Source organism: Aulonocara stuartgranti (assembly GCF_965226115.1).
Source record: "Aulonocara stuartgranti genome assembly, chromosome: 1".
In the NCBI taxonomy this organism is placed as follows: Eukaryota; Metazoa; Chordata; class Actinopteri; order Cichliformes; family Cichlidae; genus Aulonocara; species Aulonocara stuartgranti.
Window position 1 is genome coordinate 34,094,595 of NC_138939.1, and position 25,538 is coordinate 34,120,132.

At 41.1% G+C, this 25,538-nt stretch overlaps 1 protein-coding gene across 1 annotated transcript; it reads right to left on the reverse strand.

The window, feature by feature from the left end:
- Positions 1 to 5,130: 5,130 nt before the first annotated feature.
- slc6a5 (solute carrier family 6 member 5) lies at positions 5,131 to 25,385 on the reverse strand. Its single transcript, XM_082537292.1, has 15 exons — positions 24,692 to 25,385; positions 22,834 to 22,984; positions 22,165 to 22,296; positions 21,824 to 21,997; positions 20,230 to 20,380; positions 19,204 to 19,336; positions 18,119 to 18,253; positions 17,911 to 18,014; positions 16,871 to 16,995; positions 16,611 to 16,723; positions 10,505 to 10,636; positions 10,119 to 10,218; positions 8,814 to 8,914; positions 7,637 to 7,804; positions 5,131 to 6,459 (listed from the first exon to the last, which is right to left on the reverse strand). Exons 1-15 carry the CDS (start codon positions 25,142 to 25,144, stop codon positions 6,304 to 6,306), a joined length of 2,328 nt encoding a protein of 775 aa, XP_082393418.1. The 5' UTR covers positions 25,145 to 25,385; the 3' UTR covers positions 5,131 to 6,303.
- Positions 25,386 to 25,538: the final 153 nt, after the last annotated feature.

Sequence of the window (25,538 nt, forward strand, 5' to 3'; positions counted from 1 at the left end):
GCCTGCTTTAAATTTCTCAATAACTTTATCCCTGACCTGTCTGGTGTCTAAATCCAATCGAGAATCTGTGGCAAGATCTGAAAACTGCTGTTCACAAACGCTGTCCATCTAATCTGACTGAGCTGGAGCTGTTTTGCAAAGAAGAATGGGCAAGGACTTCAGTCTCTACATGTGCAAAGCTGGTAGAGACATACCCTAAAAGACTGGCAGCTGTAATTGCAGCAAAAGGTGGTTCTACAAAGTATTGACTCAAGGGGCTGAATAATTACGCACACCCCACTTTTCAGTTATTTATTTGTAAAAAATGTTTGGAATCATGTATGATTTTCGTTCCACTTGTCACGTGTACACCACTTTGTATTGGTCTTTCACGTGGAATTCCAATAAAATTGATTCATGTTTGTGGCTGTAATGTGACAAAATGTGAAAAAGTTCAAGGGGGCCGAATACTTTTGCAAGCCACTGTATGTTAGCATAATATAAACACAGTGAAGCTGGAGGATGAATGCTAACTTTTTTCCACTTGATAAAAGTTAACGTGAGGGTTCCCGATGGTTAGGCTGACAGTGATCACTGACTGTTTTTAGCGGCTTGTTCAGATGTAATAGAACAAGATAAAAAGCATTAAAACATTTTAACAGCACAACAGGCTTAATAAACACAGAGTAGTTTAGGCCTGGAAGCAGGATTCATAAATCATCACTTAAAGAACAGCTCTCGGGGCACAGCTAGCTCAGTAGATGCCACATGATCGGAAGGTTGGGCATTCAAATCCAACGAACAGCGGCTATCCTAGATTGGTAGCTGCCCACTGCATCACTGAGTGAATGGGTTAAATGCAGAGAACTAAGCATTTTCCTACAGGATTAATAATGTATACATAAACAATGAGATTCAAGATAAGGCAAATTTGATAATATTTGACACATCTGTGAAGCAGAAATATCAGTAAATTACACAGGAAGTAATATATCTGAAATATTAGTAAAAAATAACTTAACATAAATGGTGAATAGCACACTTTTGTGGAATTTGTCAACACCATTAGAAAAAGGGTCAACACCTGATGGTGTTGACATCTGATGGTGTTGACAAAATACCCTACTTTCTCTCATAACACATGTTTTTCTGACAAAAGCCATCTTGTTTTTCATCAGTTGCTTATGGCCTCTACATTCTACCTAAATTAAGCTCTTTTTACAAAAAAATAAAATAAAATCTTGGATTACATCGACTTTGGTGTTGACGCGCTATGGTTGTGACACAGAGTTTTATCAGAAAGGTGTGCAATAAATGAAATAAAAACAAATAAATTATCACAGCAGTGACCTCATGGCATGTCTATCAAACAGGAAGTGGTAAAGGGGTCTTCAGAGTGTAAGCTACCCAACATTAATTCCTGATTTTTTTGTACTTTAAAAAAAATCTGATGGTGTTGACAAAAACTCTGGACACGATTTTAATCACTTAAAAAATATTTAAAAATAAATTTTCAATTGCATATTTTGATATTATATAAGGTATTGACTTAAATACTTAGTGACGAGAGCCATGATGTTTAATTTTACATTACTTTAAAAAAAAATTCTGTATTTTAATATTATCACACCTGCTTCTGGACAATGGATTTTTAAGGTACTGGTAATATATATTTACCATTTAAAATAAATATATATTTATAAAAAATGCAAAATCATACTTTTGTTGTATAAACATTGCCTTGGTTTGTCTTTTAGGCAGTTGGGTTAACACTTGTATGCATATTTTTAACCACAAAATTGGGTTTTATCTGCCGGACATGTTTTGTCCCTCATCTCAAGAATCACTGAATGGCCATTCAGTCAGTTGAGGGTATTCAATGTAGGTCAAAGAGTGACATGCTTGCAGGAGCTTTTAAATTATTATCATTATACTTTCCACTTCTTCTGTGATTTCTCAGTCGACAGCAAACAGTATGATATATTTTCATATGGCTATGATGCCTTCAGTACTTTAGCGGCTCAATGTAAGAGCAGTCTGACAGACTGATTTGCAGAGGGGATTTATTGTCTCAGCCAAATTTCCGTTTTGTTATTGTTCATAGCTCTGCAAGCTCAGCATGTGTGCTGTCTGAAAAGAAGCCAGTGACAACAAGGAAAACAATAACATTTATTTATTGATTCATAGGGTATATATTTCATGATATAATAGCGATATATTATAATTGGCAAAGATACTATAATCCAATAGCATTTCTATATATAAATACAAAATCTGAGGTAGAGCCTCAAAGATTGATGAAGTTGAAAATAAATAAATGCATTTCACATATATTATATATATTTTCTTTCTTGTTTTTTTTGTTTTGTTTTGTTTTGGGGGGTTTACACACATCACACACATTTTAAAACATAATTGTTATAGTGTATATCTACTCTTAATTTTAAAATTAAATTGATGTCATGGGCTTTTGGAGGCACATATCTATATCCATAGGCAGCAGTACCTCGCATAGAACACACAGAAATATATGACATTACTCAAGTAATTAGAAATTTAACCTATGCATTCATAGGTCACACAATAAAGTGCCAAAAAGACACAACAGACGTAACAATAGGAATACTGGTACCATATGAGACAGACAGCTATTGTGTGATGTTATTTCTGAAATACATATAATATTCTACCATAAGAGGACATCTATAAGGCCAATGGTTACCTGAAGATGTTTTGTAACATATTGGCAAACATCAAAGAACACTACATGTTATATGAATGGCAGTATCTCGACCTCCTATACGCAGATGACACATTCCTTTTTTCTTTTAAAGATTGCTTTCTGTTTTCACTACAACCCTTATATAAATTGCTCTTTCTTTGGTTACTTATACTGCCCAAAGTTGACTTGCAGGCTAAGCAAATTAGCAGTTCTTTTTGGTTGCTGTTGTTGTTGTTTTGATTCTTTCACCTATGTAAAAGGACAACAGCAACCTTCTGTTTCTTTATGTAGAACATAAAGTTACCTAAAGTAAACATGCACTGTATTATACTATCGGGAGGAAAAGGACAAAGATTATTATACATGGACATCAAGTTACAGCAACACAAACTGCACATGCAAGCTCTTCATTACATTATATGGCTCCATGTGGTTTCAACTAAACCCTAATTTAGTTTTGTTTGTTTTTTTCTGAAAAATAAAGGCAGAGAATCTCTATAGAAATTGAACATAACAGGGCACAGAACAAGGCCCCGAGTGAAAGCATTAAAATCTCTCTCAGGGCAAAAAAGGCTTTAATCATTCAAGTCTTATAGCAATACGCAAACGGTCTACTACATCCAACATGATTTAAAATGCCAACCTGCTCATTTGGCCAGCCCTGCTCTAATTTGCATGAAAGCCATAGAGTTCAATGGTTTTTTTGGAGCAGATTAGTGTTCATAGTCTGCTTTACCCAGCTCGAGTTAATAATTTGTTCTCCAAGATCCCCACATCATCAGAAATGAGAACTAGGTGCATCAAACATCCTGTAAATCTCCTCTGCCTGTTTCAGCAATCTACTGTAAGACTGACCATGCAAACATCTGATTGACAGGTAAGTGGAAGTTCATGTGAACTAATATATAGACAAACACACACATACAAGCATACACAGACATACATTATTATCACATTGGAACAAATAGAGCTAAATGCACTACATATTACCCAAAGCAACACTGCCTAGCAAGCACACTATTTAACATCAGGGTATTTGTGCTCATCGATTGATCGCGTTTTGTTTTCAAACCATAAAACCTCTTTGATCACAATCTGTGCTATGTACATGTCAAGTTCTTGAAAATACATGGCTTAGAGAAATAGTTAAGGAGACATTTAAACTCTTGTCTACTGTTATAGAATCTATACCTGCAGCCTCCATTAAGAACGCTTACGCCATTCCACAATTCATCACCTGCAGTGTTAAAAGCATAGTAAAGCCAATTAGGAATTTTGTCAGCATGAAAATGCATATCCAACTGGTCAAATTGTGGAAAGTACTAATTGCTTTCGAGTGGATACATGGTGTTACTTTGAAGGTAATTGGTTGGCAGCCCACAAAGTAAAAGTTGGCTGCCACACATGTGACATTTCAAGAGGGTGCAAAGCCTGTCTGTCTACCTGCTGAGCTTTACTGAACTGTTCTTCAAGTTGCTGTGGCGTTACATAAGGAGATGACTTTTACGCCCCCAGAAACAGTGGCTCATTTGTGCTGAGGATATCTTAACAGGATGAGTTAAAGGGAAATATGTGCTAAATTACAGCATTATGGCTAATTCTACAGGATCACAGTGTGAGTAGAAGTTGGTGAGAGCTCAGAATTTTCTGCCTTTTCGAATGAAACTAATCAGTGCATTGATGATCAACAAAACTGTTTCAAGAGCTAATTACTAAAGTTCCAGTTTTGAAATGTGACTTTCTTTTTAATTAATTTGACTCATAATGACCCTCCTTTAGCAGTGCACAGGGTTGGTCAAAACAGGCTAAATCACTTGTGTATCTTTTATATTCATTGCACCGAAGCAACAGCAAGCAAAACCAAAGCAGTGCTGCATTGAGATTATCTGACCTTTTGCAACACACTTCCACACCGTTCCCATTATAATTAAGCACTGGGGTGGCTCTGCTGTTTTCTGTGCACTGGCTGCTACTGTTCCCACAGCTACCAGAGTAGTCTGAAGGGATCGAGTATACCTGAGACCCTGTTTTCATGAGGACACACGTAGAAGCGAGGCATACGTCTGAAATGACAAAGAGGTCTCAAGAGCTCTACCACAAACAACAAGAGACAAAGTACACTTCCAGGATAGAAGGAGGCCATTTTCTAATCTTCATCTGCTCACATATAGCAGCAGTTCCTAATTTTTTGAGGACAGGACAACAACACACGCTTACTACTTGAAGAAAGTCTTTTTTTTGTACAAAATATTCCACAACTAGGGTTCAGAGAGGCATTACTGCCCCTCCCACACACACGCAGACACACAAATGCGAGTCCCTGTCTTGCTACCTCTATCACTGCTATATATATATATATATATATATATATATATATATATATATATATATATATATATATATTACACTGTTACTCTACTGATGCGATGTATATTGGAAAGAAGGTTTCGTCAGCTGGCTTAGCACTTTCACAAATACACGTCTAAAATATATGCACAAATAGCGACTACTAGGTTTTCAGACCTTAGAAGGTTAAATGGCCACGTTATCACCTTCTAGAGGAAGGCTAGACTACTCCTACGTTAGGAATGTGCTACTTTAAATTCTAGGACAATACAGCAGGAATACAACTTAATAAATAGACAAAGAGAGAGGGTATCACAAATGGTCCCTCGGGTTCAGAATGAAAAATAAACCCAAGTTTGTACCATACTGTAGAGTCATCTGAGGCCAAAGTGTATCTACGGAAAGTAGTAATCAGGATGCATTCGCTACTCTACCGGGATGTAAGAGGCACAAATTGCAGATCTTATAATCTATTTTTGACAAAGCAATAGCGACTGAGTGGAAGCCCATATGAATATACATATATACTGCTGGATAGGAACAAAATGTGATAACAGAGCAAATTGTGGTTTTTTTTTTCTTTCCAGGCAGTTGATATTATTTGTATTGCCGATGGAATTTTGTACACAGATGGAACCAAACAAAGATCCCCACTGAGCTCGTTGTGCCGTTTTTTGTTTTTGGGGGTTTTTTTTCTCTGTCGCTCAATTTTCTTTTTGTTTTCCTGTGTCTGCTTGCACCAAGATGATTCATTATCTGTACACACGAATTTGATGGCACGCACATACACTTAAACTCACGCGCGCACACACAGAGAAATACACACAACTCCATAGGGAGCAACTAGGGTGAGTCTAATATTGCAAGTGCAGTCTGAGCTGTGTCATTTTATGACACAATTTTTCTCTTGGAATAAAGATCCCTGGGAAGGGTTCTGGAGTAATCAGCGGTCATGTGTGGGAGGCAATGGTAGCCCATTAAGAGTGTACAAAGCAGCAGTGGAAGAGTAGACTCCACTTGGGCAGCTACTCCTCCCTGAGAGAAGAAAGGACATGATGCAGACATAAAGGAAGAAGAGAAGGAGCTTGTTTCCACATCCACGATAAAGCAAAGAAGACAAGAAGCAAAGAAGGCTTAAGTACAGAGCAGGAGAGAGAGAGAAGGGAGAAGACGTGGGGATGGAGACGATTCCCACCACCCACCAGTGCCTCCTACAGGGCTTGGAAGTGGTGGATGTGGTGCTGTCAGGATGGCTGCTACTGGTAAGAACCAAGCTGGAAGTCCTTGGGGGGCAGCTTGAGGCCCAGGGAGCTGGTTCCCAGTGGGTCGATCATGTTCTGGTAGCGTTCTCCACGGTGCTTCATCAGGAAAGGACCCCAGTCAGGCTGAGGGGAGCAGACCAGCTTCAGGCGCTGCATGACAACAGGAAACACAGAGCACTTACAGGTAGCGATAATACATGAACTGCTCTCTTTAACAAATGCTGGCCTCTTGTTAAATTACATTTTTTTTGGCTTTTGCCCTGACTTTTAACACATTGATAAAGCTACTTCTTGCACATTTAACATGTCCATAAATATTCACAGCCTTTGCTCAATACTTTGTTGATGCACCTTTGGCAGGAAGTACAGCCTCAAATTTTTCTGAGTATGATTCTAAAAGCTTTGCACACATATTTTTTGTTCTTCTTCTTTGCAGAACCTGGTTGGATGGGGGAGCATCGGTGCACAGCCATTTTCTGATCTCTCAAGAGGTGTTCATTCAAAGACATTCATAGAGTGGCCCTGAAGCCAATCTTTTGTTATCTTGGCTGCGTGTTGGGGTTCACTATTATTTTGGAAAATGAGCCTTCGCCTCAGTTAATGAGATGGGACCAAGAACTACATGTGGACAGGTGTGTACCTTTCCAAATCATGTCCAATCAACTGAATTACCACAGCTGGACTTCAGTTAAGTTGTAGAAACATCTGAAAGATCAGCGGTGGAAACAGGAAGGACCCGAGCTCAATTTTGAGTGTCATGGCAAAGGCTGTGAAGATTTGTGTATGTGCTTCATTTTGTTTGATTTTTAATAAATTTGCAAAAATTTCAAGCAAACTTTTTGACTTTGTCACTATGGGGCATTGTGTGCAGAATTTCGAGGTGAAAAAGGATTTGACACTGTGATGATTACGCGTTAATTATGATCAAGAAAAGCAAAGCAAATCAAATGTAGCGTTAGAGGTGTGTGATAGAGGCTGCTGTCAGATACAGAGCGCACAAAGATGTTAGACCAGAAAGGCCCGTTCGTCATCATCATCATCCATTAATCAAAGCATTTTAAAGAGACCCACAAGACTCCCAGAAAAAATGTTCAAATTAATACTCAGCCTGCAGCCTTCCTCTCTCTGCTAATGAGCGAAGGATGAGACTATTGATTTCCTCGACAGTGCGCGCGCCTGTGTGTGTGTGTGTGTGTGTGTGTGTGTGTGTGTGTGTGTGTGTGTGTGCGTGAGAGAGAAAGAGAAAGAGACAAAGATGCATGTGGGACAGTGTGTGCGTAGCAGACAAACCCAAAACATTACGTGACAGTTTTATCACAATTATTACCTCGATGATGGTGCCGGGGGCCAGGTGCATCTTAATGACGAACATGATGGGGATCCAGATTACAGAGCAGATGACCATGAGCCAGCCCATAACCATGGACCAGGTGGGGTAGGTGTAGTCCTCATATGTCATCACCTTCCACTGGTAGAGACTCAGCCCCAGGATGCCCTGCACACGCCCGGAAATCCGAGAAACATTTGTTAGATGAAATGTCACAGCACGGTATTTCAACTGCTGTTACCTGATGCTGCTCAACTGTGCAGTGATTGTCAGCACTGACTGGTATGGACTGTGTAGTAGCTTAACTGCACTGACCTCAGGGTCCAAGGCTAAAACTTTGTCTGCTGTTCTATATCAATGAGAAAATTAGATCTTTAGTTGTATTATATGCAGAGAGTACAAAAACAGGAAAGGCAGGAGTGGGTCGGGGGGGTGGAAAAAGTATAAAAAAGTGAATTTGGTTTGAAAGGATTAGAATAAGACCAAAAGGAATACAAACAGAGAAAAGATGGCAGACAGAACTAGGTTAGCCGGAGGCTGTGCATCAATGAGCTCCCGGAGGAAATGTGATCTCGAGAGAGAGAGAGCGAGAGAGCAGCAAGATGGCCAGCCGCCTCGACTGCTGCTCCATTTGTCATCGTCACCTCTGCTTTGGAGGCACAGTAGTTTCCATTACGACTACTAACATTAATGCTGGCCAGTGTCCAGCTCTTACGTGCCTTTGTAGTGAACTTCGACTACACAGAATTCTACGTAAAGACTCTCAGCTTTACAGAGACAGGTTTCTTTGGAGATATGTGTATACTCTCTACTGATCATGTACATGTTCAGTGCAGATCAAACGCTGACACATTTGGAATTTGGCAGCTTCAGTTTTGAAATGACAATCAACGTGAGAACCTGTGACATGACGGGAATGTGAAGGAGGAAATAATTTTTCGATTTCTGAGTACAGGAGCAATTTCTCCTCTGTTCCTTTATGATTGCAAATCAATGAACTTGAAAGAAGACAGTGAAAATAGAGGCATTTTGGGCTGCACATGTTCATATGTGCCCATGTGTACGAGTGTCTGTGTGCGTGTGTGTGTGTGTGTGTGTGTGTGAGCGTGTGTGTGTGTGTGAGTGAGTGTGCGTGTATGCGCATACCAGGGAATGAGATGAGCAAAAACAAACATACCGTCAGAATGGTTGGAGTCACAAAGGCCCAGCACAGTCTCCAGAATCGGTTTGGCTGGAAACCAATCATCATTTCAATGTCCTCACAAAACCTCTGTAGGCCTGCAAAGGAAGAAGAAAAAAGAGAAGAAATAAAAGAAGAGAAATGGGTGGTTTCCAGAGAGAAGGCATGGAGTGTGACCTGGGTTTGATAACGTCCCTTTAAAAAAAAGGATCGGTAAATTCAATCTGTCCTTATGAGCACATGTGAATGCGTTTCTGTGGTCCCTGGAAAAAGTGAGTGAGCAGATGGCTTCATTCCTCTGCCTTTATTGACGGATAACTGTGAGTGACATGAAGTGGCAGAGTCACACAATCATTTCAATATGTCACCTGCACTGATGACAAACTGGAGGCGAGCTTTGCTTCTTGGTAACAGCCTTCTGATACACACCTGAGCTCTCTGCCTGTGTGTGTGACAGAGACTTGTGCATTACAACAGAGACTCCTAGTGGTCACCGCAGGATTAACAAGTGAGAATTCGTTTCCAGCACGAAGGAGCTTTGGACGATTGTCCCCTTTTGCAGATACGCATAATTGAGATGCAGAAACCCGTTATTTTAACTATGCTGTTCTTTTCAGTTTGATTTTTTTTTTCTTGTTAAAACTGCTACAGCCTGAAGATATTTTGATTTTATCTGTTTTACTATGACAAAGGATTTTAAGTTCAGGAATAGAAATGCCTCAAAAACCACCAACATTCTCTGCTGCACCCTGCACTGACAGTAATATTTTAGGGTCTCTCGGCTGATTATACAGTTTGGCCCTGCTGTCTGTGGAAATGTGTCACAGAAGCAAAGTCAAAGCAAAGAAATTACACACACAATATCAGATATCTAGATTTTCAGAAGAGAAAGGTATTCTTGCATTTATTATTCTATTATATGCATATGCCTCTCTGAACACACAATCAAACTGGCACTGGCTTTTTATGTAAGAAATACAAATGAAAAAAAAGTGGGTATAGGTATGTCACCTATTGGTTTGACTGAAAAAACAACAGACTTATAAAATAACAACTTGGCAACCGTAAGTTTGCCCAAAAGGCCATGAAATCATCAGAGAAGTATTCACTAGATCAAATTTAATCTGTCCTTATGATCTTATCTGTCTACATTTGCAACCAGAGCAGTCGCCCCCTATTGACCATTAAACAGAATGCAGATTAAAGGTACTGTCTGTGGAAAGAAAAAATCACAGCTGTGACTTCACATGCTGAACCTAGAGTGGCCTTAAAGTGAGCTTTCATGGCAGCTCGTGTACTTACCATAGAGGTACGAAATCCCCACCAGCTCAAAGATAGCAATGATGACCAAAGAATAGGAGGCCGCAAACGTGTCCACCAACTGGAGCATGTACATCCCACTCTGTAACAAACACACACACACACACACAGAAAATATTACAAAATCTATTCAGCCTTCATCCTGCAATGTCATCCCTCCTGTCACCCGACACTTGGATTTGTCCACGGTCACAACTTCCTTTTCATAAGACTCAGCCTACTGTTCCAATCATTGCACCTGACATCTGAAGGCCAGAACTTTGCTTGACATGCAGAAAAATTGGCATTGTATTCAAAGTCAGAGTCAGAGGGTGCAAGGAGAATGCTCAAGTATCCACTGTGAACCCAGAGTGCAGCAGAGCACATACCTCTGTGATCATGGGAAATCCCAGGATGAAGAAAGAGACGCAGCAGACCAGGGTGAAGATCGGCTTGTGTTTCCTCAGGTATTTGGGGTACTCATCTGACACAGAGGTGACTATGGTCTCGATGGTGGCAAACTGGGATGGAGATGAGAAGGGGGGAATATTAAAGAGAACTAGGGAGGAAATGTGTTTAACCATGGCAGATGTTTAATAAACACGTTGTTCAAACATTGCATTTGCTGAAAACAATCGCCAACAATTTATGATTCCTATTTAATATTAATACTTTTGGCAACAGCTTACAGTAATCCTGCTTGGCTCCACTACAGAATCACTAACAATTGTCCACCCAGGCCAGGGCGTAGCAGCAATTCCACTAAATAAAAAGCCTCAAGTCAGCAAGTTTACCTCATCTGAATCCAAGCGGCCGCTGCTGTCATAACTTTAGCATCCAGCATTTGTCTTCGGTTCATCCAATAAACACATAATTTCATTTATTTCGCAAACAAATAAAGAACATTATTCTAACCCTGAGCAGAAGAACTTCTGAACTTGCTTCATTCATCCTGGCCGCTGTTTACATCCCGCCAGACGCGGATGCGCAAGCAGCTCAGTGCGCACTCGCAGATCAGATTCTCCACACGGAGCGGACATACCCGGACTCTCTCATCATTGCTCTTGGGGACTTTAACAAAGCCAATCTGAGCCATGAGCTTCCGAAATACAAACAGTATATTAAATGCCCGACCAGAGAGGAGAGGACATTGGACCACTGCTACAGCACGATCAGCGGGGCCTATCGCGCGGTGCCGCGCGCTTCACTCGGACTTTCTGACCACGTCATGATCCACCTAATCCCCGCGTACAGACAGAGGCTGAAGCTCTCCAAACCTGTCGTGAGGACCAAAAAACTGTGGAGCAACGAGGCTGTGGAGGAGCTTCGCACGTGTTTGGAGACCACAGACTGGGACACAATGAAGGCTGCTTCTAACAGCTTGGACGAGTTTACGGACACTGTCACCTCCTATATCCACTTCTGTGAGGACAGCATTGTGCCATCACGCACCAGGGTGAGTTATAACAATGACAAACCCTGGTTTACTCCTAAACTCAAAAAGCTGTGGCTGGAAAAGAGTAAGGCGTTCAGAAGCGGAGACAGGGACTGCTACAGAGAGGCCAAGTACAGGTTCACTAAGGAAGTGGACATTGCTAAACATCAGCACTCTGAGAAGATGCAGCAGCAGATCTCAGAGAATGACTCGGCCTCTGTGTGGAAAGGTTTTAGGAATATTACAAACTACAAGCCTAAAACCCCCCACTCCACTGATGACTTGCTCTTAGCCAACACCCTCAACGACTTCTACTGCCGTTTTGACGAGCCATCAGGCAGCCTTCACACCTCCAACGACCCCAACAATAGAGGCACTTTGGACACTCATTCCCCCACCTCTCCCCCCTCCATAGAGCCATCACCACCTTCAAACTGTTTACCTGCAACACCCGCCCCCTCACCCCACACAAAAGAGGATTTCACACCACCTCCTCCGACCACAACTCTTCATATTCATGAAGCAGATGTGAGGAAGCAGTTTAGGAGTCTGAATGCTCGGAAAGCTCCCGGCCCAGACGGTGTGTCTCCTGCCACCCTCAGACACTGTGCAAACGAGCTGGCCCCAGTGTTTTCTGGCATCTTCAACTCCTCACTGCAGGCATGTCATGTGCCTGCCTGCTTCAAGTCCTCTACCATAATCCCTGTCCCCAAGAAACCTAGGATCACTGGACTAAATGACTACAGACCCGTGGCTCTGACATCTGTGGTCATGAAGTCATTTGAGCGCCTAGTTCTCTCCCATCTCAAGACCCTCACGGCCCCCCTCCTGGACCCCCTGCAGTTTGCATATAGAGCCAACAGGTCTGTAGACGACGCCATCAACATGGCCCTACACTTCATCCTGCAGCATCTGGACTCCCCAGGAACCTACGCCAGGATCCTGTTTGTGGACTTCAGCTCTGCCTTCAACACCATCCTTCCAGACCATCTCCGAGGCAAGCTTTCCCAGATGAATGTGCCTGATCCCATCTGCCGGTGGATCACTGACTTCCTGACGGACAGGAAGCAGCACGTGAGGCTGGGAAAGAATGTCTCGGACTCCCGGACCATCAGCACCGGCTCCCCTCAGGGCTGTGTTCTTTCTCCTCTGCTCTTCTCCCTGTACACCAACTGCTGCACCTCCACCCACCAGTCTGTCAAGCTAATCAAGTTCGCAGATGACACCACCGTCATTGGGCTCATCTCTGACGGGGATGAGTCTGCCTACAGGAGGGAGGTTGAACGTCTGGTGTCTTGGTGCAGCCACAACAACCTGGTGCTGAATGCCCAGAAGACAGTGGAGATTATTGTGGACTTCAGGAAGCACACAGCCCCACTCCCCCCCATCATCCTGACTGACACCCCCATCACCTCTGTGGACTCATTCCGGTTCCTGGGTACCACTATCACCCAGGACCTGAAGTGGGAGCCCACCATCACCTCCGTCATCAAGAAAGCCCAGCAGAGGATGTACTTCCTGAGGCAGCTGAAGAAATTCAACCTGCCAACACGGACGATGATGCAATTCTACACTGCAATCATCGAGTCCATCCTCACCTCCTCCATCACCGTGTGGTACGCTGGAGCCACTATCAGGGACAAACAGAGACTGCAGCGTGTTGTGCGCTCTGCTGAGAAGGTGATTGGCTGCAGACTCCCATCTCTGCAGGACCTGTACACCTCCAGGACTCTGCGGCGTGCAGCCCGGATCTCAGCTGACCCTTCTCACCCTGGACACAGTCTGTTTGACCTGCTCCCCTCAGGCAGGAGGCTCCGGTCCATTCGCACCAGAACCTCTCGCCACAAGAACAGTTTCTTCCCCTCTGCTGTGGGACACATGAACAATAACCACATGATTGTCCCCGCCACTAACACATGACCCTACGCTGTGTCACTGCATCATTTCATGTCTGGCACTGATCACCACCTGCACTCATGTATATATCTTTCTACGTAGCACTCATAATTCTTATTCTCATGTATATATCTCATGTATATCTCATGCACATATCTTTCTTTCTACATAGCACTTTAATTCTTATTGTCTGCACTGAAGCACCGCAGCAATTTCCTAATGTTGTAAACCTCAACATCTGGCAATAAACCCATTCTGATTCTGATTCTGATTCTGAACATTATTCTAACCCTGAGCAGAAGAACTTCTGAAAACAAATAAGTATGAAGGATTTAGTTTACAATGGATAGACTTTGATAGGATGAGCCTGTCTAGAGAATTGCAAATGTAACATGATGGTAAAAGGGACTCGGAACCCAGAGGACAGCAGCGGATGAATACATAAACATGAAAATTGAGCGAGGGTTGTATAGTGTGTGCGTATGCATAAGTTTATTGTAGAAATGGCGCTGCCATCAAGCTATCTGTCACTTCCCCACTTCTTCCTTTTCCTCCTGAGCTCCCAAAACTAATTTCCCGTCAACATCCCAAGCCTATTACTGCTGAGCTGCGTTCCACGACAAAACCACAGCAGCAGCACTCTCCTCTGTGCTGCTGCTGCCAAGGCAAAGTAACATCATCATTTACTGTTACTGTTTACTTGTGTCTTAATGCACCACTGTGCCCTCTGCTCCTCTGCTCAGCTCAGGAGCATCACAATGCACTTGAAGGAGTTTGTGTTTTATCAGGAACTGTTTACCCAGGATCATGGCGGGAGGTGCTCTGGACTTTAAAAACATCCCGAAGACGAAAAGTGTTTGTTCGCTGAAGCTGCGTGAGGCATAACTCAGCGCAGTAACCGATATCATGGCTAGTGGGTCCAAATGAAACCGTTTTGGGTTCTTTTAGGAAAACATAGTGCTGACATGGAGCAATAATATAGTCCGTTTGAAGTTTTTCAGTATACTTGTCTTTCACTTTTACATTTATGGATCTGCTAGTGGAATTATTGTTTTGACATTAGAAGAATTAAAACAATTTCCAAATACAAATTGTAAATGATATCTAAAGTAAGTAAATGTTACAATAGATCAATATCATAGACAGATATATAGTTTAAAATGAAAACCTTATAGGTTTTTTGTTTACTGTAATTCCTTTTTAAAATGTAAAGGCACAGGCCACTTTGTAAGCTATTGCTTTTTGACACAAAAATCTAACCATCCAATCATGTGGCAACAACTGTTCAAAACAACCTGCGGAAGTTCAAACCTAGTGATGCTGACGCTGAATGAAGCTGTCATGTTAAAATCTCTGAGAAATGTTTCCAGCAACTTGTTGAATTCATGAAAAATTAAAGCAGTCCTGAAGGGAAAAGGGGCCCAAAACTGATGTACTGCATTTTGAGTAAAATGCAAATGAAAAATATAAAAACAATGGTTTATTTACACGCTTAATTAATCATTAAGGAAAATAAGCTTGGTATGAACTGAAAGTATACTAATCAATTCAGTATTATTTGGTCAGCTTCCATTAAATGTAATGTTTTACATTATCCACTGAGAATTTTGGACATAAACATTTTTAGTGTAGAATAGCTTCCTGAAAATGAATTATATCTTAAATCTGTGCAGTTATTGTTGGTATTCTCCACACTCCATATGCTCAAACTGCAGCTGGAGTGGTTTTATTAATATTACGATTGATCTTTCCATCATTTCTGTGATGGAATGGTTAACAAAATGAATTCTTATCACCCACAGTGTAAAGCACTGTGTTCACATATCACATTTGATTGTTGTTTTTACTTCCTGATGTTGCTCCAAGACTTTAAGGTCAACCTAGTTTCACTCACTCCAATCACACAGACTCCCCTCTGTTCAAGTACCTGGAGAGCTCAGGCACTTCAGGTGAAATCAGTCACAGCGGGTGCTGTGCATTTGTAATTATGTTAATTGGGTCAATGTGTGCAGTGTGCAGTGTTTATACATCAGCTACCAAACCCAAATGTTAACCTCGGAGCAAACAAAAGTCAAGAGACTCGTGTTTCTGACTGTCACAAACTTTGAGATCTTCAGCAAAATTAAAACAAAGTGGGCCTGAATACCTACCACAGCAGAAACAGATCATTTACCTGACAGACCAACGTCTCACGACACCTCGTTTACAAACACATTACACATTAAAAATGAACACTGGCATCAAGGTCGAGATTGGTTTCCCTAATCTTGACCCTTGAACGAAACAACCTCCCCTCACTGCGCTTTTTATTCATATTTTTTATATTAATTATTGCTTGAAAATGTTTACAATTATCCCCAACTCTGCACTTCACAGAGCTTTTTAGCCATTATCAGCTCATTTTTTCATTTTATGTTTTAAGTGACACACAACTGGACTATACAAGCTTTGGCAGAAAGAGACTACTAAATATTCCTTTTGTATTTATAAGTTATATTCGTTAATAAAGAAAATCAAACTTTGTGCTCCTCGTTTGTGCTTGTAATTTAAAAAAAAACGAATATTTTAACATTCTTGTAATCTTGCTCAGAAGTGAGAGTGTCACTTTTTCTTAAATACGTGTTGCCCTCAAGCCTTTTCTCCTCATTTCTCCTTCTTGCCTCCATCTCAGTTGGGACGCACTAAGATGTGAGGAAACAGGGCGAGGAAGACAATCAAAGACGAACACACTGAGAGATGAGGTGAGAGATGTTTCTCTCAAGCACAAGAACAAGATCATCTCATCCTCTACGCAAACACTGTGGTGGACAAGAGGGTGATGATTGGTTTCATAGGTAGTGTGGAGCTCTTCTGCCACCAACTGGCTAAAAAAAAAAGGAAACTCTTTTCTTGTTTGCATGTCTTGCTCAGATTCGGGTAAGAAGACTGACATCATCTTTAGCAGATGGAGAGCTTGTGCAGGATTTTACTCCAGCAGTAGAGCAAAGACTAAAAGTGATGTTTCATGTTCTTTAACATGTAAGTTCAAATAGAGTTACTTAAAAGTCATTTTATGGGCAAATTGTTTGCCTGTTTCCAGCTATAACTTCCAAATGCCATAGCTCATATTTAAACTTGGAACTTGATTTTTTTTTTCATTAGTATTAAGAGGATGTAAAGGTTACCATAGTATCCAGGCCAAGGGTCAGGAGCATAAGGAAAAAGATGATTGCCCAGAAAGGAGACAGGGGAAGTCTGGTCAGAGCCTCTGGATACACCACGAAAGCTATACCTGGACCTAACACACACACACACACACACACACACACAGACAAACATATATACTACATGTATGGTATTTCAATAGGAATACATAGACACTGTCTCAAGTGCAGATAAAAGCGGTGCTGATCTCATGCTACTGCCGGCCAGTTTGGGAGCTTACCTTCATCAGCCACCTTCTCTATTGGCACCTTTAACTCATGTGCCATAAAACCAATGACAGAGAAGATGACAAACCCAGCAAATATACTGGTGGCGCTGTTTGTGCATGTCACTATGATAGTGTCCCTGCAATGAAAAGGAAAACAAGAAGAGAAAGGAGAAACGTGAAGTGAGCAAATATATTTGTTGTGACTTCAAGAGTTTTTAAGTATTTAAAACATAGAAATATGAATATGAAAACTGTCCAGTGGTGCCAAAGTCCTTCTAGAACCAGGTCTCGGGATGAGGAAGCCATCTTGCAACGTCTCTTGGCACTTATTTGGGCGGTTATTTTGAAGCATTGCCTAAATTCATTTGAATTAAAATGATCACTGGAACATAAAAATCTCATTACCATCGAGTCAAATTGGATTTTTTGTTTATTAATGTTTGCCAACTTTGCCACAGAGTAATGATTTGAAAAGCTTTTCATAAGAAGTCAAACTTCTTTCACCATCTTTACGGCAACTGAATTCTCAAACATTTCATCGATCTGAGTGTCACATCCCTCTGATAATGTCTCTGATGCTCTCATACTTAGAGCCCTGTCTTGTGTACAACATTTAAAAAACACAATTGGCAAATATATAATAGTGGATAATACTACTAAGCTTTCATTTATAGTAATGAACCATGTGTATATTCAGTTAATGTGCAGATATTGTGACTGCATGGAGTAAATATATATATATATATATATATATATATATATATATATATATATATATATATATATATTTCTTGTGAATCAAAAAAGTTTCACACATTTAGGCTTTTGCATTTTTTTTCTTCAAATGCTGTGGATTACTTTAGCGATAAAACAAAGCACAGGAAGAACAAATTGAGAGAAAATGAAAGAAACAGCTTGCTGCAAAAAGTCACATTTATTACTGACATTTCATCCTACCAGACATTCAGACACATTCAGACATAGCGTCATGCATCTGTGGTGACAGGTGGAATTTGTCTGCCAGAAGCATAGTTTACCTTTTATGTGTTTACCTGTAGCAGTTATTGTGGAACTTATTGTAAGAAGACAGCGTGATGAGGCCGCCCCAAGCAGCCGACAGGGAGAAGAAGATCTGAGTGGCAGCGTCTTTCCACACCTGAGGGAGAGAGGAGCAGCTGCAGGAGAAGGGCAAGAACTGGAAGGCCTCTTTTCTGTCTGTACTTTAGTGTTTGTAGAATTCAGTGAGGAAATTCTGGTTACCTTTGCATCATTTAGTTTCTCCCATTTTGGTGTGATAAAGTAGAGGATGCCGTCAGCCGCACCGGGGAGGGTCACTCCTCTGATCAGGAGGATGACGAGCACCACGTAAGGGAACGTGGCGGTGAAATACACCACCTAATGAGAAAAGAAAAGAAATGAGCAACATCAGCACACACACACACATGCAAAGATAAAACAGTTTTTTTCATAAAACGGTCAAAGTCAGTAAACTTTGTAAGATCATTTATATCCCTCTCTTTGTGTGTGGACTTTTAAACATTTAGTTTTTCAAGAGTTAGCTGTTTCTCATCAAAAAAAAACACTATTATTAACATATATATTAGGATTATATTAGGATCACTTTTGATCCAGATTGTGGTGCAAACAGGAATTTGTACACTAAAAAAATCCCAAGTTTACAATTATTACAGAAAAACCTCTGACACAGGCCTGAAGCTCCACTCCACAGTGACAGGCTTATGTGTGCTGCAGCTCATCTCTATGTCCACCAGAGGGCACCACAATACAACAATCGCAACTTTATTCAGTTTCTGGGTGTTGTTTTGGTCTGAGACCATAAGACTGTCTTTTTAAAGCAGCTCTAACATTCACCTGGGCTTGAACAGCATTTTATATATTTATAAATTATATATTTATGTATTTATTTTTTCCTTCTTTTGCTTTCTTTAAACTAAGAAAATAGCTTTCAGTTATTTTAAGTAACATTTAAGTATTTCTTACGAGAGAAAAAAACTCAAACACGGAGTTTAAAAGAATCGCTGTGAAGTAGATAATTTATTAAACACAATATAATGCACTTGTTTTGCGTTTCTCTAGACTCTGGGTATTTGCATATGAAATTTTTCTTGGAAATAAACTCAGATCTGCGTTATTTTTACATTTTTGGAAATGACATTTTTTCCTCATAAAAGGTTGTGTGTCACATACTTCATCACTAGGTGGCGATATTATCATTAAAGGGAACGCAATCAAAGGAAAACTAATAGCAGCATGTCTTCTGAGCTTCAAACTTCAAGCAGAAAGACATCGGAAGGCAGGTTTTAGTTTTGTTTTTAGTTTGTTACCTTTCCCGATGACTTGATTCCTTTGGCTAAAGAGGCGTAGACAATGAGCCAGGCCAAGAAGAGACAGCCGGCCAGAGGCCAGCGGATGTCTCCTGGATATTCAATCCCTTTGGAAATGTGCAGCACATTGTACCTGCAGGTGTTATTCAAACAGAAAGGTTAAGTCTAAAAAACAAAAAACAATGCAGATCAAAAGTTCATGCTGACACTTTTTGTTTTTGTTTGTTTGTTTGTTTGTTTTTTCATTTTGCCGAGTCATTTATTACAGAGTCCCAAACATGTCAGAGGGTCTGCCAGAGATGTAAGATTTATGTAAGTTGGTTTTTTTTGCCCAACTTTTGACACAAATCTCCATAAATCATCATTAATTATATATTGCGAGGATAGCCTCGTTGTGTTTAAAGATATTAAGCTGAATGAGTGCAATAAGAGAGAACTACAAAGTCTCTGTACAGTTTTTTCCTTGTATATGGAAAACAGTACGATTACCCCACTCCGGACTTGATTTCTTTCCTTCTGCTTTTTCTGTCTTTATATTGTTGTTAAAGTGTACATAAACATGTTTTCATAAAATGCTGCAGGACTTTTTTTTATTATTATTGTGCTGTACTTTTTTGTACATTTTTGAGATTATTTTTGCAGTGTTTTACGTGAATATCTCCTATGTGGGTGATTTTGTGGGGTATGAAATTAAAAGATTAATTTGTGGCTTCAGGCAACTATCTGGACATGTACTTGTGTGTTGTCACATTAAAAGGAAATGCAAAATATAAAACAAGAAGATATAAAACTAGAATTATTAGGAATAAACCTTATCTAAGTGTCCATGAACTTTTTACTGAAGCAAAATGATCACTTTTTTGATGGCTTGAGAACTGCAGAGAATGGTTTTAAAAAAATATCAGATTCTGTCTTTCATCCAGTCATAAATGTATTTATTTTTTTTTTAAATCTGGCTAAAAGTGTATAGATCTTTTTTTCAGGAATTGAAAACAACATTTTATTTTGGCCAGAGGATTCACTCACTTGAAGTATTCCTCGCTGGGGCTGACATATGTCTTGTTTCCATCCATACTCATGTTTAGCAGCTTTGTCAGGTTTCCCGCTGTGTTTGCCAACGTGCAGAAAGTGGAGTTCTTGATGGACGTGATGTTTCTGTCCCGCAGGATGCATGAGTCTGTTCCAATCAGAAATCAATACACGTCAGCTTGGAGAGGCTGGCAGAGAGCTGCTGTGGGACACAACTTACTGCCCGCTCAGGTACACACTCTGAATTGGGGTGAAGAGATGGATGTGAGTAAGAAGTGGGAGGAAAAGGCCAGATGGATACAATGTACAGTGTAGTGTAGCCTCACTGGAAACTTCTTCCACTTGTATTTGTTAAAATCCTGCACTGCTGAATATGATTAAATAAATGTTTCTGAGCCCTGTTCTCACTATTTATTTATTTTTTTCATGCAAACAAGGTAGACAGAAGTAGGTTTAAGCTTTTTATATGACTCTATTTTCAGTCATTTCAAGCTTATATTAACTGGGCCTTAATGATTCAGGACGTTTTTTTAATTGCGCTTTGCACACTTGTGCAACTCGTTGTTGTTTTTTGTTGTTGTTGTTGTTGTTGTTGTTTGTTCGTTTTTTGGAGGGGGGCACTCAGTGGACAACATGCGATGACATGACATGAATCCTTTATGACCCTAGGCCACAAATATAGCTTTAAAAATTACATTGTAGTGTAATATTACTCCATATACATATTTTAATATATCCACATCTCTTTGGCATAAAAGGGAAACATTAAAGTATGCATATAACAGATTATTTTTGCAGAGCTTGTGCATTGCATTGCAAACCTGTTCAGACCTCGCTCACCCACACGATAAAATCATATATGTAAACACATTAACATACGTCAGGCTACATAGTTCACGTTTTTGCTCCCTCTTGTCTGCTTCATCATTCAAAAGACGCAGACATGCAGACCCGAATAGGCCTTCCCGTTTCATCCAGCAGGGGTCAGTCTCGGGCTCACTGCAGCACTGCAGCAGCTCAGCCTGTACAGTAAATTTGTCAAGCAAGCAGTTTTTGTGCTGAATTCACAGAATCGCTAAAGGCAAATATTACACAAAGTGAAGCCTCTTTCGACTTTTATTCGATGCAAATCGACGCCAAGACGCCTTCGATTCTCCGCTTTTATGTTTTCTTTGCTAAAACATAATTTTATCCACAGTTTAATTCAGTGTCAGACCACTAACAGGCTGCTTCTGCCCCATGCTGCAGCTTTAAAACATGAAGCAATGCTTTAATCTGACAGAATCACACAAAAGAATAATCGAAGATATAAATATAGCGTGTTTCAGGTGGGATTTTATCTCCCTGGGGCCTTCATCCCCTACTTTACTGGTCTCTAACAATCCAACCGGATCATATAGAAAACAAACTGGGTGCTCTTAAGTTTAAGTATTTTTCAGAGTGAAACGCCGCAGAGATCACAGGTCAGTATTCATTATACTGCAGGACACCTTAGCTGAGGGAGGCATGACGCATTGCGTATTGTGGAGAGTGGGGTGCTTTTCTAGTGTGTGTGTGTGTGTGTATGTGTGTGTGAAGGTGTGTGTCTTACCTAACAGCAGCATGTCTTTGTCCTTACATTCCACCGTGTTCCACTCATTCCTACAGTTAGCCCATGGCAGTGAGCCCTTCAACGAAGCGAACAGGTAGTACAGTGTCCAGCACATTATAATATTATAGTATATGGCTATCAAGACAGATATTATCAACATGGCAATCCCGCAACCTAAAATAAATAAATGAGACGAAATAGATAAATTACTCTTAAGGAAAGTGGAGAACTCGTGATTATAAAATGTATTTATTTTTTATTTGGGTTTTATATGTTTATTTCTTTTTTATTTCTTTTTTTAAAATTATATTTCTTAAAGATGAGGAGATGGGCCAGTTTACCTTGCAGAGCGGGGATGCATTTCCACACTGACACTGGCCCTTGGCTTGCAAACTGGCCGAGGGAAACCTCCAACAAAAAGATTGGGATCCCAGCGATGCCCAGCATGGTCAGGTAGGGGATCAAAAAAGCTCCTGCGGGGAATTAAAGACCAGGCTACAGAGCGGAGTTTCAGAAGCACCAAAGTCTGAACCTAACTATGGAATAAAGTGAAAATCATCAAACGTGAAGTGTGTACTTGGCTGCTTCTAAAAAAAAACATTCGGCATATGGGGAAAAACATACGGCAGCTTTTAATGACTTCTGCAACATTTAAGGATATTATTTGATAATAACTCCTATATAAAGCAGTTATAACAAGGACAAGAATGCCAGTTAAAATAATGAGAGTCGATTTTGCTTGCGATGTAAGCACATTATATCTGCGCACCACCAGAGGAAATCCCAGCACTATAACCTATTTTTTTAATTCATTTTCAACATAGTTCTCTTAGCATTCGCATGCTTACAGGCCTAACAGGATAAAGGAATGAATGGGGCTAATTCCGGCCTTGACTGAAATTTTTATTTTATTATTTAAAACACACACACACACACACACACACACACACACACACACACACACACACACACACACACACACACACACACACACACACATAAAGTCTTACCTCCCCCGTTTTGGAAGGCAAGATAAGGAAACCTCCACACGTTTCCCAGTCCCACTGCATAGCCAACCATGGACAGAATAAAATCCAGTTTATTAGACCAGTTTCCTCTGGCCTTATTCTCATCTCCCCCTTCGTCATCATCTTCGTTAACCTGAGGGGGGAAAACACTGAGTCTCTAAAATGTTTTGAAAAAGTAATAATAATCTTTTTTTTTTTTTTTTAAAGCTAAGTGTAACCACAAGAAGAAGCACTCAGGCTAACTCATCTCCCATCAACAAAAAGCATTCTCTAGTTTAAAAACAAATTATAAATACATAATTAAAAAGAGTAACTCATCATTCTGGTGGGAATTGTCCTTTACAGACAATAATATTACATGCTCACTGATCAAAGCGCGTTTTTTCCACATTCATCATGCTGACTGAAAATCTGGAACATTTTTATTTACAAAATGTTGACGAATCCGATCCAAAACACTTTTTTTTGGGCCATCTACATTTTGTTCACTGTGTTCGTTATGTTTTAATTTTGTTCCGTTTTACACACGACAATCAGAATTCCATAGCGGCTCTCAAAGCTTACACACGTAACTCGTCTCATCCTCTGCTACGCTTAAGGGCCGTTACCTCCACCAAACCGCTGGAAATCTTCGTGGAATTTCATGCGGAGATTAAAAACATTTCCTGAGGATCGATTCAGGAGAACTTTTTTTTTTTTTTTTTACACAGCAGAACCTCATTTATCAGATTCAGGAAATAGACTGTGTTGAATATATAGATTCCGATTCACAAACATTGCGCTGCATGGGAATGTGTCTGTGTGTCTGCTTCTGTAAGTGTGAGCGTGTGAAATGGTAGGGGTGGTGGGGGATGCCCTCCTGGGGATTGGAAACAATCCGCAGTCTCCTGTAATACAGCGCTGTCTATCAGCCGGATAACACCTGGGCTTTTGGGCCATACCAAGTGTGGGCAGGGAACACCGAGAATACCGCGAGAGTATGATTCAGTTCTCTTTTTTTCATTAACCATGTTATCACCACCAAGCACAAATCAAGTTTAGAATTGTAACTAAAATAATAAGAAAAATAAAAAACACCGGAAACAGCCATAGGTTTATGTCTAAAGGGGCGATCTAATCGTGAATAAACAAAACAGCCCAGTGTGCGCGCTTTGTTTTCCTCATGTTTAGCTGACATAAGCGGTTTTTAAAGTTTTGATCAGACACCGCAGACTGCTGCAGAGCATCAGAACAGACGCTGCGCAAATCAAGGACAGCAAATAGCTCAGGGTCCACCCAAATTACAACACATGCGTGATTCAACCCGGTATCACTGCGAAGAGGTTCACCATAGTCTGTTACACCTGTGGGCGTTCCGCGCGCTTACAATCTTTGCATACGCTGAATGAACCACTCTCACTCCCAATACAGGCTTTCCCGAACCGGTGCATGAAAGAAAAATAACTAAATAAAGACCACGAACTATGTATCAGACAATACTGTTTAAGCATCCCGACAACGAACCCACGGTCTGTCCTCACAATGACGGTTCCCTCTTAAGATCCACTTTTAAAGAATCCTCTGATTCAGCTCAGAAGTTCTGGGGCTACAAATGAACAGCTTAACACGTCCGTCACAAATCAATGCCTGGGGTAGCTACCACATTTTTTTAGAGTTCCACAGATTGTTATTCACAGCAGAGATATTACTAAAGGTCTGCGTGGCACTGTCCCCCTGTTTGGAGGCAGCAGGTTAATCCAGTCAGCTCTCCGATCAGCCACGAGCGGAAACACATCCACACCGCACCTGCCTCCACAGCGGCCGCCCTCCGTTAAGGTAACGGTTCATTTAGCTGACTTACCCCCGCCACGGTTCCAGGCTGAACAGACGTGTTCCCATCTGTTCCCAGTATGATGGTGGTCTGGCTCATAGACGTCCAGTTGCCTGCGGTGTTGTTCTGCTCAGCGGTGGCCCGGAGCGGGTCGCCGTACTGGGCGGACCCCCCGCGGGCCGAACCGATGGAATCCTTCCTCAAGGCCGAATTAACGGCAACGGATCCGGGGACGGCCGGCGGGGTGTTTTTAAACGTCCCGTATTCTTTATTGCTGTCCGGTTCCCCCGGTTTATTTTCCGCGGGACAAAAAGTGTTGCGCTCGTTACAAGGAGGCGGCGGCTGAGGCGCCGGGTGATGGCGAGGAGTGGACGGCGGGCACGCTGCCGTGTTGTCCGGTTTGTTTCCTGTAAGTCCCGCGGCTCCGTCGGACTGCTGCGCAGGGATGTAGCCGGTGGGAGCGCTGGCCGGTTGTTTGGCCATGTCTCTGTGGTCAGACAGATCCTGGAATATGGGAGCGACAGATCAGCGAGATAAAAGGAAAAAGCAGGGCAGAAACCATGAAACCAGCAGGCGTTTGCAGGCCATCGCTGCTCTGGGACTAAAAACAAACAAACAAACAAAAAATCATAATAAAAATTACGCTCTTTCCCTTTTCTGTTGTATGCTGTGGCTCTGGTCGCTCCATAGTTTCAGCTCAATGTCTGCCGGGTGTGTGTGTGTGTGTGTGTGTGTGTGTGTGTGTGTGTGTGTGTGTGTGTGTGTGTGTGTGTGTGTGTGGAGAAAGTGCTTCTTGTGCTTGTTGGAGGGAGGGGGTTGCTTTTGCTTCTCCGGTTCTCGCTTTCTGCAAGATTCTTTAATTTTACGCCCCATTTCC